Raw genomic sequence first — 18,943 nt, forward strand, 5'->3', positions numbered from 1 at the left:
GCAGATGACGGCAGGATTTTTTTGTCTACGACTTGTTAAGAACATTGCTTTTATTTTAGCTAAGAAAAAAATGGGCCGCGTGGCTTTTTCGTTGTAGCCGTTTGCAGTTTTTATGAAAATATGTTAAAATACTTATAGGTATTTAGTTATATTTTCACGCATTCGGAAGAAATATCAAAAATGTCTCAATTAATAACTTTGCAGAAGGAAGTTTTTTTTTCTACGACGCTCCTATTAAAAGTTAAAACTGACTTATGCATTCAGTTTCTTATCTAGATCAAATCCAAAGGAGTCAAAATGTAGTATAAGTAATTCCCGTAGTAATACCGTAAAGTGGTTCCGGGGATAGAAAGCATAGACGAGTATAGCATTCCCGGAAAGATTAGAAGATTGGTTAGAGCGATAATGGAAGGTGGCCAAAATTGTGTAAAAGTTTCAGGTGAACAATTCAGTTCGGTTGAATCCTCCGAGGACTAAGACAAGGTGACGGACTTTCGTGTCTGTTGTTCAATATGCCACTAGGAGAGCTGGGATCAACTGCCGGGATACGTGTCCCAACAGATCCAGTGAATTTTGTTTTTTGATTTGCTTATACGGACATTGTTGGTACCGACGCCCGCCTCGGTACAATCTAGCACGACTGAAACAATCAGATGTAGTCAATGCGCAATGGCAATACGCAGCATCTTGAGGCAGCGTTGCCAGATGAGGGCGAGCTCGATGGAGGACAGTCAAAGTAGCCAATGCTGCCGAAGGGATGCCGTTTGGCATACAGTCCAAATGTATTTGCTTTATGTTTAATAAATGATCCCTGGGTTACCGAAGATATGCAACATGGGATTAAATATAAAATTAGTTACTTACCAAAACTCAATGCATTGGGATAGAAATGTTCCTCCGGGCGTTGAATCGAATTAAACGGAACAAGCGAATCCGTTACTTAACATCCGGTATCAGGTATCAGAAGGCCGGCTCCAAAGGCACGTTCCCCACCAGTTGGGAGATTTGTGCCATCGCCATATTTGAGGCTATTTCATAATCTACCCGATGGGAGAGGAAAGGGAAGGGAAAGATGGGAGGAAATAGGAGCGTGATCCCTTGAAGAGGGAAAATCGCATAAGCGAAATGAGAGCATGTAGCTCCATACCACAATGAGTTCGAACAGCGCCTTAAAAAGGGCACTGCAAAACGCATGAGCGTAAAGAGAGCCTATAGCTCATTACCACAGCGGGTTAAGAATAACAGAATGTCCTGAAGATTCAGGCTTCTGAATTCAGTTTCACTTAATAAGTGTTTACCAAGTAATTGGAATCGCATTTGCGCAAAAACTGGACAGTTACATATCAGGTGATACGAAGTTCCATAATCGGAGTCACAACTATCACACACAAATGAGTCAGCACGCTGAATATTTGCATGTGATAGTTGAGTCGGCAGTGGCCTTTCAACGCTCTGACCAAGAGACTGCAATTCTGCTTTGACAGATTTGTTAAATACTTCGCCACCCTTGGAGATGGCTCAGTAAAGTACAATTTTGTTTGACGACATGACTCCAAACTATTCCAATATTTCTTGTGCTGAGTTGCCGCCCAAGAGTTTATCTGAAGCTTCACCCAGCACTTCGAAATTGGAATAGCCGGCTCAGGGCCAATGAAGTCATGCGATGCTCCATCGCGAGCTAGCTCATCAGCCAATTCATTTCCAGCGATGGAAGAATGGCCAGGTACCCATACAAGGTTTACAGAGTTGACTGAATTCAGTTCCTCAATGTGAGTTCGACATGCGATAACAAGCTTCGACCTTGAGTTGGCCGAAGCAAGAGCTTTTATAGCAGCCTGACTATCTGAACAGAAGTATATGACTTTACCCATTACGCGCTGTTGAAGTGCTGATTGCAGTGCAGTTTTTACCAAGTGAGTAAAACTGATTCAGCCTTAGCTCACGAGAATATACTCATGTACCAGCTCTACCTTCAAGAAGGGAGCCATCAGTGTAACATAATATATTGTATGATATACTTCTTTCCAAATAGCCAGACGTCCACTCTTCCCGTGAAGGGTATTGTGTGGTAAATGTCCTGTAAGGAAAGTGACAAGCAATTGTAAGGACAATTTTGTCCCAATTCACCAAACGGGGAAACAACGAAGTGTGTGTAGATTTACGATACACTGGATTTTTCTCCAGTAGATCCAGTACCCATAAACGGTAAGAGCAAGAAAGTGCTTCTTGTTTAAGATATATGTGTAGTGGCACAACGTCGAAAAGGGCCTCGAGCGCTGCTGTGGGAGTTGTAGAGAACGCACCAGACATCGCCATCAAGCACATCCTTTGGAGATGGCCCAATTTTGATTGGATTGTTCTCACTTCACCCTTTTGCCATCACACAAGACATCCATATGCCAATATTGGTCGAACAACTGTTGTGTAAATCCATTTAATATACTTGGGTTTGAGGCCCCAAGTTTTACCAAAGGTTCGCCGGCATTGACCGAAGGCCATGCAACTCTGACTCTGAAATCAATGTGAGGTGTCCATGAAAGTTTGGAATCTAGAATGACTCCGACATACTTTACTTGATCAGTCACATTAATCTCAGTGCCAAAAAGATGTAAAGGTCGAATTCCATCGCGGTTTCGTCTTTCCGTAAAAAGAACAATAGATGTTTTTTTCGGGTTAACCGAAAGGCTATATTGGCGACACCAACTCTCGACTACCTGAAGAGCACTTTGCATCAGGTCGAATAGGGTGCTTATGCACATACCAACTATCAGAGCTAGATAGTCGTCGGCAAATCCATAAGTTGGAAAACCGCAATTATCGAGTTGCCTCAATAGCGTATCTGCTAAGAGATTCCACAAAAGTGGTGACAAGACTATCCCTTGGGGGCATCCACAAACACTCAATTTTCGAATCGCTGCTTGACGCAATGTCGAGAAGAGATGTCGGTTTTTGAGCATTTGATGAATCCAATTGGTAATCATTGTAGGTAGCAACTTTGCGTAAAAGAGTCACAGTGGACTTTCCAGATTTGTAAGCATGTTGATTCATATGAAGAGGCATGTTTGCCATCACGGATGTAATAATCGATAATGCGTTCCAGACATTTCAGAAGAAAAGAGGTCAGACTGATTGGTCTAAAACTCTTCGCTTCTTCATACGACGCACGTCCTCCTTTCGGGATAAACTTTACAGAAATATCACGCCAAGATCTGGGAATGGTAGCAAAACTGCTTACAAGTAGCTTTTTCAAATTATGTTTGATAAACTCAAATCCCTTTTGGAGCAGAACAGGATAAATCTCATCCGCTCCTGGAGATTTGAAAGGAGCAAAACTAGTAAGTGCCCATTGAATCGATTCAGTAGTTACAATACTGCGAGTCGAGGCCTGACTCGTAACTACATGAAAAGACATTTGGTTCATCCGTAGATGCTATGTCCACTAGAGATGGGCGACTAACTCACGAATCATTCAAAAGAGTCGACTCTTGAAAATGAGTGAACGAATCACGGTTCTTTTCAAAAGAGTCATGATTTATTTGCACCTAATATTTTGGAAGAGGGCTTAAAAGTTTACTAGGAATCAAATTTTCGAGTTGCAACTGTCATAGTCAAACAATTCGAACATGTAGAGTAAAGTGGGGCAAAAGTTCGAGTGGGGCAAGAGTTTCTTTTTAAGATTTCTAGCTCAAATCAAATCAAAACTTAGAAATGTCATGGTGGTTTGAATGCTATTCAAGTAAGAGACTTTCACTCCAAATATCATAAAAATCGATTGAGATTTGGAAAAGTTATGGCTATTTGTTGTTTTTCGACGTAAATATTGTAATATTTGGTCAAACTTTCGATGCATAGAACCAAATGAAGATAAAATATTTTTCAATATTTTATGTAACGGCGTTTCTAGGCCTATCAGTAGGATGCTTTGACGTGTATTAGTTTTTGCATAAATAGTTGGAATCAATTTTTGGCCCATAGCGGGGCAAAAGTTCGAATCTGCGGGGCAAAAGTTCGACCCATGTATAAATCCACGGAAAAATTTTCAAATATCCTGAAATCTACATATTGTCTTCAAATTTGGCAAAATTTGCCTGATCGTGCGAAAAATGTCACAAAAATTTTACATTTCCACTTAGTTTTGCGAAAAACTGCTATTTTTTTGGGTGTATTACAATTAACCTTGTTTTGGGCATTTTTTGATGAAAATTTAGTGTGTATTTTTCGGCAAACATAAGTTTACGGCTGGTATAAAGTATGCCTGGCATAAAAGTATTGATATTTTGTCTTTTAGCCAACGAACTTTTGCTCCACACTAGATTCGAACTTTTGCCCCACCGGTGGGGCATAAGTTCGTTTAAGACAATCAATTTTGAAACTGTTATAACTAAAAATGGGTAAATATTTTAACACAAGTTTGTTCAGCAAAATTATAGCCAATATGTTGAAGGTTCGATGTATGGTATTTGTTTTGTTTCATCTGCTATTATTTTCCTGGAAACTTTGATTATACAGTGAATCCACAATTAAGAATCACCCACATTTTATGAATCAGCTGCCTTTTAAGGACAAAATAGCAGTAAAAAATAGCACAAAACATCACGGAAACATTTTCGCTTATAATTTATTTTGAGTAAAATTGTTTACGTGATGTTTTGTGTTGATTTTTGTTGTTATTTTGTCATTTAAAGTCAGCTGATTCATTAATTGTGGACGATTCTTAATTGTGGATCCACTGTACCACTAAGGTCGAACTTTTGACCCACCTTACTCTATTAATAGTTAAAGCTACTGTACGAAAAATATTCTCATTCAAAAACTGTTATACTTTTTGTTTCTTGTGTAAAATACATGATTTATTTTTGGTTTTATAAAAGAATCACCGAATCGATCAAAAGAGTCGATTCACTTTTGTGAGTGAGTCACCTACGACTCGCTCTTAAAATTTGATCATTTTGCCCATCTCTAAGTCCACACATCCGGGGAAGTGTATATTGAATAAACACTCTAAAACTTCTTCATCGGAAGAAGTAAAGTCACCATTAGGTAAGCGAATTTCGTTCACTTGGAAATCCTTAGATTTTGCAAGGATTTTGTTCACTCAAACTGGAAACATTTGTACAAAGGTTTTTCCAGCCTCAGCAGAACGAATAGCCTTCTTGTAAGAGCTTTGCGAGCCGATTTGAACGACTCTGATCCACCTGAACGGCGTCTGTTCCAACTCCTTCTACATTGTTTCCTGAGTCTAGTCAGATCGGAATTCCACCAAGGGGTCCCTCTTGTAGTTTTTACAGACCGCAGAGGACACTTCAAAAGTTTCCATAATGTAGGATGTTGTAGTATCAACGGCATCATCCAGATCACTTGGATTTTCAATGGACGGAGAATATCCATGAAATTTGGTCGCAACCAATTCAATATAGAGTTCCCAGCTTGCCGTTTGGCATACAGTCCAAATGTATTTGCTTTGTGTTTAATAAATGATCCCTGGGTTACCGAAGATATGCTACATGGGAATTAAATATTAAATTATTTACTTACCGAAGCTCAATGCATTGGGATAGAAATGTTCCTCCGGGCGTTGAATCGAATTAAACGGAACAAGCGAATCCGTTACTAAACATACATTTACAGAAAAATCCTTCACGCTAAACACAACCGTATGGTTCAAATCTTGGCGCCAATCGCACGTATGTGGCATCTCCGCTTTGTACCACTGGTTCAGATCAAACACGACGATGTTGGTGGCCTTATCGGAACCCACCCAACTCAACACGCTGAGAGTAAGGACCTCCTCCTCTTGGCTCACGGTTTTCATAATTGATTGCACACTAAGTGGGAAGCTTCGTGGATCGTTGCTTGGTATGGTCAAGCGTGGACCGCACGAAATAAATCCCTCGTACACGTGCCCATGTGGTTCCACATATTTCTCCTCGTACATTAACGTATGCATGATGGCAAATGCTCCATCTTCGCCGGCGTGGAATGCCCATATATAAACGCAAGCTTTGGGATCATTGGTGGGTTCTATCAGATTCATGCTTATCACTGGAGAATCTTCTACTGGCGGGTGTGCGACGTGAATGACTGTTAGTTCCAGTAAATCGTATATAACCATCCGACCATCTGCATAGCCAACAGCTATTGCCATCAAAGCAGGAAGATCAAGCAGACTGATTACGGGACTGTCTTCTTCCTCCAGCGTGTCCAACTGTAAGCCGAAATACACGTCTCGGGTTTTGATTAACGCATGACTCGCTGTAATCTGTTCAGTATCTGTGCTGGAGAACTCGATGTGGCATTGATTTCTTTCCAGCTTGTTCATCACCAAACGCCGACCGAAAACAGCTGGAATATAACGAGTAAAAATTGAAATAGTAAAAAAAACTTGTTGTTAGTACCCAACAAGCTGCTTCTCAGCTTAGTGTTCAATGAGAACTTCCACAGTGATTAACTGAGAGCTTTCTTTGCCAAAGTTACCATTTTCGCATTCGTATATCGTGTGGGAGGTGCGATGATACGATATGTCCAAGTAAGTCAAGGAAATTTCCATTACGAAAAGATCCTGGACCGACCGGGAATCGAATCCAGACACCTTCAGCATGGCTTTGCCTTGTAGCCTCGGACTCTAACCACTCGGCTAGGCGCCCCACAAGAAAAAAGAAACAATGATGTTTGTTAAAAAATACTTACGGTTATCCTCAAATTTCAGACAGGCATCTATGAGCAGCACCTTTCCACTAGCGGTGCCAACTGCGAGACAGCCACTGAACTCCGCCAACCGACCCCTGCTGTACGATAACCTGCTCACCGGTCGCAAACAGGACAGTTTCTCGTTTATGTCGATGCGTCCCAAAAGCCGAGATCCTTGCACGACCAGAACTACAACGATACCCGTATCATTCTCCAGCTGAACTGCCACGGCCACCACGCAGCAGTTGGTCTCCTCTAGTGGCATTTCCTCCGCACTGCATATTACACAATTTCGTGTCCTGTTAAGGGAATGTCTAATTAAGGAAAATGTTCAGATTGAAGAAAACAGGGCTGGTAGCGACTAACTGTCTTGAAAATAAAAACTAAAAAACTTGCTATGCAATTTTAAAGCGCGTATAATTTTAATTTAAAACTCACTAGTCCAATTTACAATCAAGTTACTCAGGATTTCGAAAGCATTCTCAATCAAGAGAACGTGTTCAAAAATTCGAAGAAGTGAGAACCATTATTAAAAATATAATAAAAGAATGTGAAAGCCCCTGGCGATGATGAAATTTTTCACATCCTCATCAAGAAACTTCCAGAGAGTAGCTTATCATTCTTGGTTGATATATTTAGCAAAGGTTTTCAGTTGACATATTATCCTGACAAATGGAAAAATGCCAATTTTAAAACCGGACAACACCTGGCAATGCTTCTAGCTATCGTCCAATCAGCTTGCTTTCCTCCATCAGTAAACTTTTTGAATAGGCCATTTTGGACAAAGGTCCACTTCAACGAAAATTCATTTTTTGCCAATGAACAGTTCGGATTCCGACATGGACATTCGATCACATCACTCATCAACTTTTACGTGTAACAAATTTGATACGTTCTAACAAAGCTGAAGGCTATTCTACATGGCATGAAGGCATGATTGTAAAATTAAAAAACTCCAAATCTGAAAGACTTCCTGTAAAAGCTAGTGTTTTGGGATCAATAGTATACAATATTTCCACATCTGAATAACCTGAGTTACCTCAGGAATGTCAAAAATCTTTGTTTGCGGACAGTGGCGCGAGAAGTGGATAGTACAGGTATGAAATGTACTACACACAAAAAAGCTGGGTAGGACAGTCAAAGGATTGTCCTATCCACGATTCAACAAAAACAAAATAAAAAAACACATCAGTAGAACTTTGAAAATGAAATCAAATCATTTATCATCTGTTTAATATTATACATACAAGCTCGATCAACATCTTATGAAGAATGGAAGACACGATAAGGTTGTTCATGGTTTCTCATGCCTAGTGAAGCGAGACATGGACTCCCAAAAAAATCTGGCTCATTTGAAGAACGATTGGGAATATCTATGATGAAAATCTTGGAAAATTAACTTATTATTACAAGAATTTTCTTTAATTGAGCAAACCTCTATGGCATTTCTGATTGAATCAATTGATGATTTCTTAAAAATATCACCTTGTATATGTTCTGGGACAAATTTCCATGAGCATTCCTAGAAGTAACTCATGAGAAGTTTTTGGAACATTCATAGTGAATTGTCTTGAAGAATCTTTGGAAGAAGCTATGTATTAATCTAAGACCAGTCGCATCGTGTTATACAAAGTACAAGTGTGGTGATACTAACGATTTCTGAACGTGCTATCACTCTTGATATAATCTATCAAACAATTGCTGGTCCTCTTGACGATTTTCGGAACAATTCCTGTAGAATTCGCAGAGTGCCAAAAAGTTCTTCTTCTGATTCAGAATTACCGTAGACATTTTTGGAAGCAGTTCTTAGTTAATTCCTGAAAAATTATTTCATAAAATTCCCACTGATATTTCCTGGTCTCTATTTTAACGCTAAGTCTTTCGTTTTAGCAGCCATGAAGGAATTTTAGCTCCCAATTTCATTATCAATTCATATTAGGCCTCATAGTTCAAACCGATTCGAAAAAGTATCACTAAATGTACATACATGTCAAAAGTATGCTGATGCTTGTCATAGTGAATGCAAAACCAACTGATTTTCAATAATTCAAAACCGTGAGATGAATGAGCAGCAATCATACACATTTCAATAAAGGCCTACTTCACCTCAATGCAAGTCTCTAAGAAGTTTCTACTTTAATTGAAGTTATCTAAAGTCTCTGTTTTAGCCAAAATGGTCTCTAAAGTGTTTTTCCTTATTCTGCTTGCACTGAACCATGATGCAAAATTGTTGGTTCAACAGTCTCTTCAAGAATTTCGTCTCAGACTCCACAAAGAAAAGCTTCAGAAATTATCATAGTGATTTTATTAAGAATGCTTTCAGGGTCTCTGATAGGGAACTCTCTTGAAATTCTTCTACAAATTTCTCTGCTAATTTTCCATATTTTTTTCTAGTGGTGTTTCAATCACGAAATCCACGAGCACCAAAGCAATAATTTCCTCAGGTAATATTTTACCGGGTACCCCCGATGGTTTGACCTCATTTAATCTGTACCCCGCTAATTTGCACATCGTTCAGATAAAAATGGTTCAAACGTCATTTAGCTCATGGAACGAAGTGAAGTGAGATGGAACACTGTGGAACGGAACGCAGAATCAAAACAAAACAGTGAAAGAGGTAATCAGAAACACGTTTCTAGGGTGACTAGATGTTCAAATTAAAAATGAACCCCGATGGTTTGCATGAGGTACCGTTCAAATTAACGGGGGTGCACGGTATTTATTTTTTCAAAACTATCCTAGAATTTACTCCAGATATTTTTTTACTAATGACCGGTACGCTGATCATAAGTACTGTGCAAAAGGATAGGAAAAGAAACGGTCAAGGAATGATTCCGCTACCGAAATTACTTGAGCTGTACGCTGCTGAGAAGAAGAGCTGATTTCATAACATCGGTAATGCCTGCTGTACAAATCAAATGGAGCTGTCACTTTTCCGTACGGGAAAATGTGCCGCTCAATTATTTCGCAAGTAAAAGTGACATTTCGCCCATACTAGATCAGCTGTCAAAATTACTTCGGTAAAAAGGAGAAATTTTACTTGAGCGCTTTACGTTTCAGGTACATACTACGCATAATCCTTCAACCGACATCTCCAGTTGTTACTGTAGGAGATCTTCCAAAGATTTCCACAGAATTTCTCCCAATGAATTCCACAAAGGTTTATTTAAGAGTTTTTGAAAATCCATAGCATAATGAGTTGTTTAAGGAATCCTGCTATCCAGTGCCGGATTTGGGCTACGGGGAACCCGAGTCAGATCTATTGACGGGGGCCCTTGGTACAAAATGAGTTTCTCGCAAGCATAGGAAAGTTCAGTATTATAAAAAGAGAATATCCGGATAACTCCAAAAAATTGTGATATTACTCAAATTTGACTATATTCTCACCACTTCGTGAATGTTGTGTAAAACAAATCCTCTGTTTTTATAGAACACTTGAAAAGACGTACATGATAGATGAAATTAGATTGAAATTTAGCTGGATCGTTTTCAATCTAGTCCAAAATTAAAAATGTTCCATTAGAAATCATGGCTATATGATTCATCGGGACTTGGATAACAATAGCAAAGATTATTTTCAATTTTGCTGCAGGTATTTCTATTCAATGAACTTGAACAACAGGCGTTATTGAAGCAATAATCAAATTGATTAAGTATTTTATTTTAATGTGTAGACATTTTCCGATAACCTACCTTTATTGGTAGAAACAATAATCCTCTTGCGATTTTATTAAACAATATGCTTTTAAATACTCAATTTGATACTCGCAACGATAAAAGAACCATCGATTGTCTAGCGCTGCTTTAATCAGACATTCAACTAGTCTTTGTAGACAAGGAGCAATTGTTTCTAGAGAAGCACATGCTTTCAGAATTAGCTTTGAGCCGTCCCCGAAGCTTATATCGTAGTCCCTTGCTTTATTACTTTAATGTTCCAGATTTTGACAAAATGCTTGGACAGTTTGAAAGAACAACATGTGCACGCTAAGACAACTTGCAGATGATGTAATCCCTGTAAATAACCCACGAGCGAAGACCATAGAAAAATTTCCTTCATAATCTATATACTTGGGCTAGTCATTTAGAAATCGGGGAAAAACAATTTTAGATCTGTAGATTTGGACCAAAATTATGATAAAATCTAAACTCTTAGTATTAATTGCAATATTTAAACAAATTCTGTGGAATAGGGACAAAATTATAGTAAATTTGAAGCTCTAGGTAAAAATTGAAATGTTCAATCAAAACCATGACAATTATTTTATAAAATTATAAAAAGCTGTAAAATAGTACAGTAGAATTTGTAAATATCAAATTTCCGGTAGAATTTCAGATGTGTTTGATAGACAATAAGTTTCACCCTAGTAGTAAAACCAAGAAAATGTATGGATTATCGAGTACCTCTGTCTTTTCAAGAATATTCCAATATTTCCGAATCGTTCCAGAAAGCTCTGACAGTATACTGTTTGTTCATTAGCGTATAGAAAGATTTGCATTGAAAATTAAAAAAAATAAGATGAAAATCGTATGTATTTTCCGTTAACTATGAAATAACATAATCTCTGGTCGGTTAGGAATCGTATCAAATTTGTATTTTGAATTTAAAATTATTAATCTGAAATCTATTTTTTTGAATTGTGTTTCGCTATTTCGCTTCTCGGGGGCCCCCTTGGCACCCCTTGAACCTTCACTTCCAGGAATTGTTTCTCAAAACATTCCCATACAATCTTCAAAAGTATATTCAAGTTTTTACACCAGTTAATACTACAACAATTTTCCAAATTCCATTTCTGAAAATTCTTTCGAGATTCTGTCCAATGTTTTTCGAGAAATTCCTTACAAAACCCTGCGAGATATTATCCAGAGATATGATTGATTTTTATTTCCGATTATCTCAGCAAATTATCAATAAGGGTTCATAAAGGAAGACTTTAAAACATACATAGGTTTTATCAAAAAATGTTACTTTGGGATTTTTTTTTTCAAAATTACCTCATGTATTTATTTTTTGTAAAAAACTTCTTGGCCTTTCCTTTGAGACATTCTTCAAAGAATTCACAAACAAAAACTTTCAAGACTTACTTTAGAAAATTTTAGAATTAGTGCAGGAATTTCTGTAGAAATCTCAAAAGGAATCTCTGGAGTAATTGCTGAAGGTATCTTCAGATAAATTTATACAGTTAACTCTCCCTTACTCGATATTCTGTATCTCAATATCGAGTTAGAGAACCATAATAAAAGTTGGTTTTCATTGCTACCTCGATGGTCCCTTGGATCGCAGTTGCATTGGTTTTGTGTTCTGTAACTCGATGGTCCCTTTAATATCGAGTAAGGGAAAGTTAGATGTAGTTGAAATCTTATATAAATCCTGAAAGACAATTTTAAAGGAAATCCCTCGAAATTCCTGGAGGCATTTCAGGAGAAGTTTTTGATTGAATTTTAGATGATGTTTTAACCACAAAAATTGGAGGATCTCCCAGAGAAGTATATGGATGAATCACTGAATAAAATCGTGATGGAAAAGAACTTACTTCAAAAATTTCTCACATAATTTACATACATACGAGCAGTAATATTTGTCGTAATGTCACGAGGGATTTTCAAAAATCTCAGAGAAATATCTGCTCTGATGGTATAAAGAATTAAATTCTTACTCCTTGACTCCTATTAGGTTTTGTTTTCTTACTTCCTGTTTGGTCTCTCTTCGGCCTCTTTTTGATTTCTTTTATGCCTCTTTTTTCAGACAACAGGTCTTTCATATCCTATTCCTAAGGTACTCAGTTGCTATCAGCATTGTTAAGACGGAAAGCTAGCTTAGTCTTGTGGCAACGACTGGTATCCTTTGCCCTTAAATATAGTATCATTCATTTCCAAGTTTGGGAATCCATAGGGTTAAAATTTTTCTTAGGTTCACTGTGCACAAAATATTTGCCATTTGACATGTTGTGACGATGAGAGGGATTCCAATCAATTGGTCAGAGAAAGTTAAGTATCTAGGGGTCTTGCTAGATAAAAATTTAACTTTCAAAAATCACTTTGATTCAAACATTCAAGCTAATTGCATCAAATATATAACATGTTTTTATCCACTTTGCCTTAAGAACAAGCTTTTGATCTTCACACAAAATTTTCAGGTCAGCCAGGTTGTAGGGTAACCAATATATTTTGGACCCCCTGGGTCATTTTTCTGCAAATTTCCCAGTTTAAATCGAAAGACCAACTCACTTTGCATGCCATTTAGAAAGATAGGACTATTCCGCACTTAAATCAACCGTTTGTACATTGGAATGTGTTTATTTCATCTTAAATTAATTTAATTTAATCGGTTCATCCATGCAACCGTTACAACACGTTACGCACAGAAATTGAAGCCGTCAGAAATTTTTCAAATGTTAACAAACACTTTTTTCAAAATTTCTGGACTAAAAGCGTAGAAATTCTTCGGTTTTCCATTGTTAATCGATTGATTAGACTATGAGCAAGCATATTATACAACCAGTGTCATGGACTTTGTCGCCAAGCGATAAAAAATGCCGGGGGTCCAAAATATATATTTTGAAGGTCCAAAATGCGTTGGTGTGTCCAAAATAATGAAAGCCAGTGCTTCACAATTCAATTATTTTGTACGTTTTTGGATCCTACATGACAGTTTAGGCATTTTCAACTCGTAGAGGAAGTTTTTTTTTTACATTTTGGCATGTTCTTTGACTTGGTTACGTCGTGTAATTAATTAATTGGGACAAAACACTAAAATCACTTCCTTAGGGGGTCCAAAATACGGCCATTACCCTATGATGTACCAATAGGGACTGGCTGTTGCAATACCAGAAAGAAAGCTCTGCAGAGAATTCGGAATAAAATTATGAAAATGATTCCGAGCCTTCCTCACTGGTAAAGTATTAATGAGTTACATAGAATATCCAATGTTGGAACAATGTCGAATAAAATTATTGATAATTTTAGACAAAAATCGTTGCAATTTTCTATTGCCATGATTAATGCGTTATATATTTAGGTTACATTAGGTTAACCTAATTAAAAGCATTTTTTCTCTTATAAACATTTTAAATCAACTCATCTGTAAAAATTCTCTATACTACCTATACATTGTGTGGCAGGTTCGATAATACTTTATGCGCAGGAAAGTTAAGGAATTTGCATTACGAAAAGTGCATGGACCGACCGGAAATCGAACCCAGACACCTTCAGCATGATTTTGCCATATAGCCGCGGACTCGGCTAAGGAGAGCCCCGTGTAAGAATAGCTGAAGTCTCTGAAATTTGGCACCTGGTTCCATTCACCTAACCCAAAGAAAACTCAGGCAATAGTTTTCAATAGAACTGGAACTGTTAATCCCCAAATACCGATTTCATTCTGCGGCGAGGTAGTACCTTTGTCTACCAAGGTAACGAATCTTGGACTGCAGCTTGACAATAACCTGTCATGGACTAATCAGGTGAACGATGTAGTCACGAGAACCTACAATACACTACGCACATTCCGTCGTTTCGCTCCAGTTCTATCACATCCAACGAGGAGAAAGCTGGTCCAAGCCGTCGTGGTACCCATATTCACTTATGGTGATGTTGTGTATTTCCCTGGGTTAGCTGCCAGCCTTAAGGCTAATTAGCCCGTCATTCATTTTGGCAACAATGATGACTTTTCAGCTTGCGTTTCTAAGTGATAAAACTCAGTCTTGATAGTTTATACTGACTTGAAAATGCATCACTGTACTCTCTAACATGCATGAAGGATTCTATAACATTCCCCAGAAAACCATTCCCCCGAAACCCATTCCCCAGAATTCCATTCCCCAGAATCTCATTCCCCAGAATGTACCATTCCCCAGAATTTCACTCCCCAGAATGAACCATTCCCCAGAAAACCAATCCCCAGAATGGACCATTCCCCAGAAAATTATATACCTACTTTAAAGTTTTGAAATAATCTATTTAAAAAACTTGAAAATTAAACTCCATACAAAGTTGTTTACAAGTACATGAGAAGATTAGCATTGGTGCTACTAATTATGAACACTTAACGCATAATTCAAATTTCATTTGCAAATGAACTATCACAGTAGTTTCACTTTTATTGGCACTTATAAAAACTGATAGATCAGTCTATGGGGAAACACAATATCCAATATTTATTTAAAAGAATATACAACTCATCACTTAAGGGGCCCAGATAGCCGTAGCGGTAAACGCGCAGCTATTCAGCAAGACCAAGCTGAGGGTCGTGGGTTCGAATCCCACTGGTCGAGGATCTTTTCGGGTTGGAAATTTTCTCGACTTCCCAGGGCATAGAGTATCTTCGTACCTGCCACACGATATACGCATGCAAAAATGGTCATTGGCATAGTAAGCTCTCAGTTAATAACTGTGGAAGTGCTCATAAGAACACTAAGCTGAGAAGCAGGCTCTGTCCCAGTGGGGACGTAACGCCAGAAAGAAGAAGAAGAACAACTCATCACTACTCTGCACAAAATAGAGCTACACCCTTCTTTCGGTATAGTAGATTCCAAATGTATAATTTCACATGTATGTCCAATTTTTATCAAATGTAGTGATGTATGCAGCTTTTCATCAATGTTTTAAGAAGGTGCATCACCTCTTACTTTTTAGGGCTACACCGATTAGAATAAAGACGTTCGTAGTATCATATTATACGTTTCCGATATAATGATTACGTAAACTCGGCAGAATAAAAACTTACTATTCTGCACATTAAAATGATACGCCCTTCTTTGCGTCAAGTCTAAATTACAAATGACTTGTTTAATTTTGCACAAAATAGTGATACACCCTTCTTTCAGTCTTATCCTGTTGACGATATAGACAAAATTTTCCGTAAGAATACCAAATGGAAAGAAGGCATTTGGCATGATTGATTAAATGATCAAGGACCATTTGGTATAATGGTTATTTGACCAATGACCATTTGGCATGACATGAAGAACATCCTTTTTGAAAAGAAGGAGCATAAGTATGGCTGGATGGCAAATGGTTTTATACCAAATTATTTTATGCCAAGTGACCTTTTGCTATATGGGCTCTCCATCGATATATTTTGCCTATATCATTAATGAGATAACACTGAAAGAAGGGTGCATCACTATATATGCAAAAATAAACATATAGTCTGTATATTTTATGGGAATGTATTAAAAAAAGGGTGTATTATAATAATATGCAAAATACTCATGAATAGGGGGATTATGGGCATATTGGACACATTAGGTAAATGCTTATTTTACATAGAATGGAAATATGTTTCTTTGCTCTAAAATAAATCCACCGCTTCCTCTGCTTTGCTTATAAACTAATTTGAAGCTGAGAAAAAAATATAGTAGAATTTCAGAGGACAAATGAAGCAAAGCGTAAACTTTTATACCGTCAAAACGTTCATATACAATACAGATTTCGTACAGTTTATAAAGTTTTGCTGAAATATGCATATTCCCAGAGAGTAAGGGGGTGTCCATTTCGCCCCGTGTGTTCATTATGTCCCTAACCCTCCTACCTACATATTTGTTTTGTCACATCAGACCTTAGCCTGTCACATAAGTGACTCTTCTTCCTCTTTTCTGGCGTTACGTTCCTACTGGGACAGAGCCTGCTTCTCAGCTTAGTGTTTTTATGAGCACTTCCACAGTTATTAACTGAGAGCTTACTATGCCAATGACCATTTTTGCATGCGTATATCGTGTGGCAGGTACGAAGATACTCTATGCCCTGGGAAGTCGAGAAAATTTCCAACCCGAAAAGATCCTCGACCGGTGGGATACGAGCTCACGACCCTCATCTTGGTCTTGCTGAATAGCTGCGCGTTTACCGCTACGACAATCTGCGCCCCCACATAAGGTGACTCACGCAAAGCAATAATTAAAAAAAGAAAAAAAAAATGGATATTCATATAGCTTTCTGGGGAATGGTGCATTCTGGGGAATGGTGCATTCTGGGGAATGGAATTCTGGGGAATGTTACATTCTGGGGAACGATTTTCTGGGGAATGGTTCATTCTGGGGAACGGAATTCTGGGGAATGGTTTTCGGGGGAATGGTTTTCTGGGGAATGTTATAGAATCGAATTAGCAACAATCATTACCGACGCGTACAAATTTCAATGACGGCCTACTTCGCCTTAAGGAGCAACTACCGTTTTGACTCATATTCCAAACACTTAAGGCTAACAGTGACTTCAAATGCACCTGGCAGACATAAATTAGCTGATATTTATGAAAATTTTAGATTCTTCGCATTGTCTTACTGTTAGCTGTTGGTTGTACTGATAAAAATATTAATTTTAATTTGTTTAGTATTGTTTTAACGTAAAAGTATGGAACAACATTTTGACTCAAATGCCGAACACTGTTTTCATTCTGTCTCATATTCCGAACACCTTGATTCAAATTCCGAACAGCACGAATAAATCGTATTCAAATGAATAATTTCGCATATAAATTTATCTGAGCTAGTTCTACTGGTCTTAAACTAAACAATCATCACTACTCACGAGGTATAAAATAGAATGGGAAATAATTAACTTGAATTCTAATTGACTGCCATTACCTGGTAATTTGATGGAACCAACCAGAATATATCCTGCAACATCTACAACATGGACAGCAAGAACGAACTCGTTGTTTCATCATACCAAGGCACACATCGGCGAGTGGCAAAAGCCTGCTGGTGTTCGGACCCACCTACTGGAACGGATTGCCGGTCGAAACAAAACAAAAACCAACACTATCGTCTTTTAAAAGCGCGATGAAAAATTGAATTTAACTTCAAACTTTCGTTGTTCCTTTTTTGCAATAATTACGTTATTTTTTTTGTTTCCTTTAGTCATTTTGTTTTGCATTATTAAGTTATTTTGTTAGTTTCAACTTCAATATGTACAGTAGTTTTCTTAAAATTTCCTTGACTTGATTAAAAGTGTATACTAACAAGTTACCGTAAGAATAAATGAACAAATTACAAATTACACAATGAGAAAGAATAAAGGGACTAGAGACCATTTTGATAAAAAAAATTGACTTTAAAGACCTTTCATAAAAAATAGAGACTTTTGTGAGACCTACTTTACAATAGAAATTACATGCATTGCATTGACCCGATGTAAAGTTCAACTAACAGGTTATCGTTTATAATAAAGTTCAAATTACAAATTTTAAATAGAGACCGTCTCTAAAAATGAAACCTGCTACCAGCCCTGTAATGAAGAGGAAACGTACTTGGAATCTTGGTCAAAATTGTGGGACAAAAGCTTCGCCCCGCTTTTGGTACTGAACACGGTAAACATCGATCCTCTGGCGATCCAGCCCAGGGATCCTTCCTTCAGGAATCCTCCAATACCTGCGAAACAAGCATGCATTAAGTTTAATCCCCAGAAAATAGAGAAAATCTTACTTCCTTGCGGGGCATTCGCCGCTTCTTCCAGCGAACTGTCACTGCTGCTGTTGCCTCTTCGTTCCGGCAGCTCCTGATGTTGAATTTCCACGACATTTTTCAGCGCCAGATGTAACTCGTTTGACCACATCGCGTTCAGCGCGAAAGACTGTCCTCTCGGGTAGAGATATTTACGGTATATTCGAGACGATCACGTTCCGATTGAAGGCGAAAAACGAGAAGTAAACACTAAACGCGAAGACGAGTGCCGGGTGCGCGGCCATCAACGAAAATTTGAATGACGGAGGGAAATGTCAAAGACAGTGGTGCCATCCGCAGGTCAACGAAAATCCGGACATACATGTGAAATAGGCGGAAAGACGTTTTTAACTACCCCGACACGAAACCACAAATCAATCTAAACTTAATTGTGGCTAAATAGGCCTTTTCATGTGACAGATCCGTCTATGCATTTGTTTACATCGGCGGAGGATCGGTGCTAACACGGGCCTGTCATTTTCATAGTAGAAATGTCAAAGTGCTTCCCGATCAGCTGATTTGAAACGTCAGGCCACAGACAAACAGACATCACTCTCATCATTGTCCATCGACCACCTTTTTAACGGTTGATTCAAAAATATGGCAGGTGGCCAATCCGCCACCCCCAGCGCTCGAATCGTTTTTGTTCGCGTTTGACGTTTACACACTAACGCCATCTGTTGGCCCGTCGGCCAAACACACCGATTTTAGCATTGGGCGTACAAGTCCTCGTGACTATGATTTTGATCGCGATTTGTTCTAAGTGTTACGTCTGTTTGTCTGTGGTCAGGCCCTGAGAGAGACTCGCGAAGAGGAAAAATATC

The 18,943-nt window shown here is 38.2% G+C and overlaps 1 protein-coding gene across 2 annotated transcripts in view; it reads right to left on the reverse strand.

The window, feature by feature from the left end:
- The window catches only part of LOC5574165 (protein ELYS homolog), a 39,177-nt gene extending 20,720 nt beyond the window's left edge, over positions 1–18,457 (reverse strand). Inside the window, exons 1-5 of one of the 2 annotated variants that reach the window (XM_021853355.1) lie at positions 18,102–18,457; positions 17,927–18,047; positions 6,688–6,986; positions 5,567–6,342; positions 865–895 (exon numbers count right to left, since the gene is read on the reverse strand). In XM_021853355.1, the coding sequence (XP_021709047.1) occupies positions 865–895; positions 5,567–6,342; positions 6,688–6,986; positions 17,927–18,047; positions 18,102–18,231 (1,357 nt within the window). In that variant the 5' untranslated portion in view covers positions 18,232–18,457. Of the gene's footprint in view, positions 1–864; positions 896–5,535; positions 6,343–6,687; positions 6,987–17,926; positions 18,048–18,101 lie in introns of both variants that reach the window. The other variant, XM_001661169.2, reaches the window with a different exon arrangement.
- Positions 18,458–18,943: the final 486 nt, after the last annotated feature.

This window comes from Aedes aegypti, chromosome 3, assembly GCF_002204515.2.
Source record: "Aedes aegypti strain LVP_AGWG chromosome 3, AaegL5.0 Primary Assembly, whole genome shotgun sequence".
Classification (NCBI taxonomy): Eukaryota; Metazoa; Arthropoda; class Insecta; order Diptera; family Culicidae; genus Aedes; species Aedes aegypti.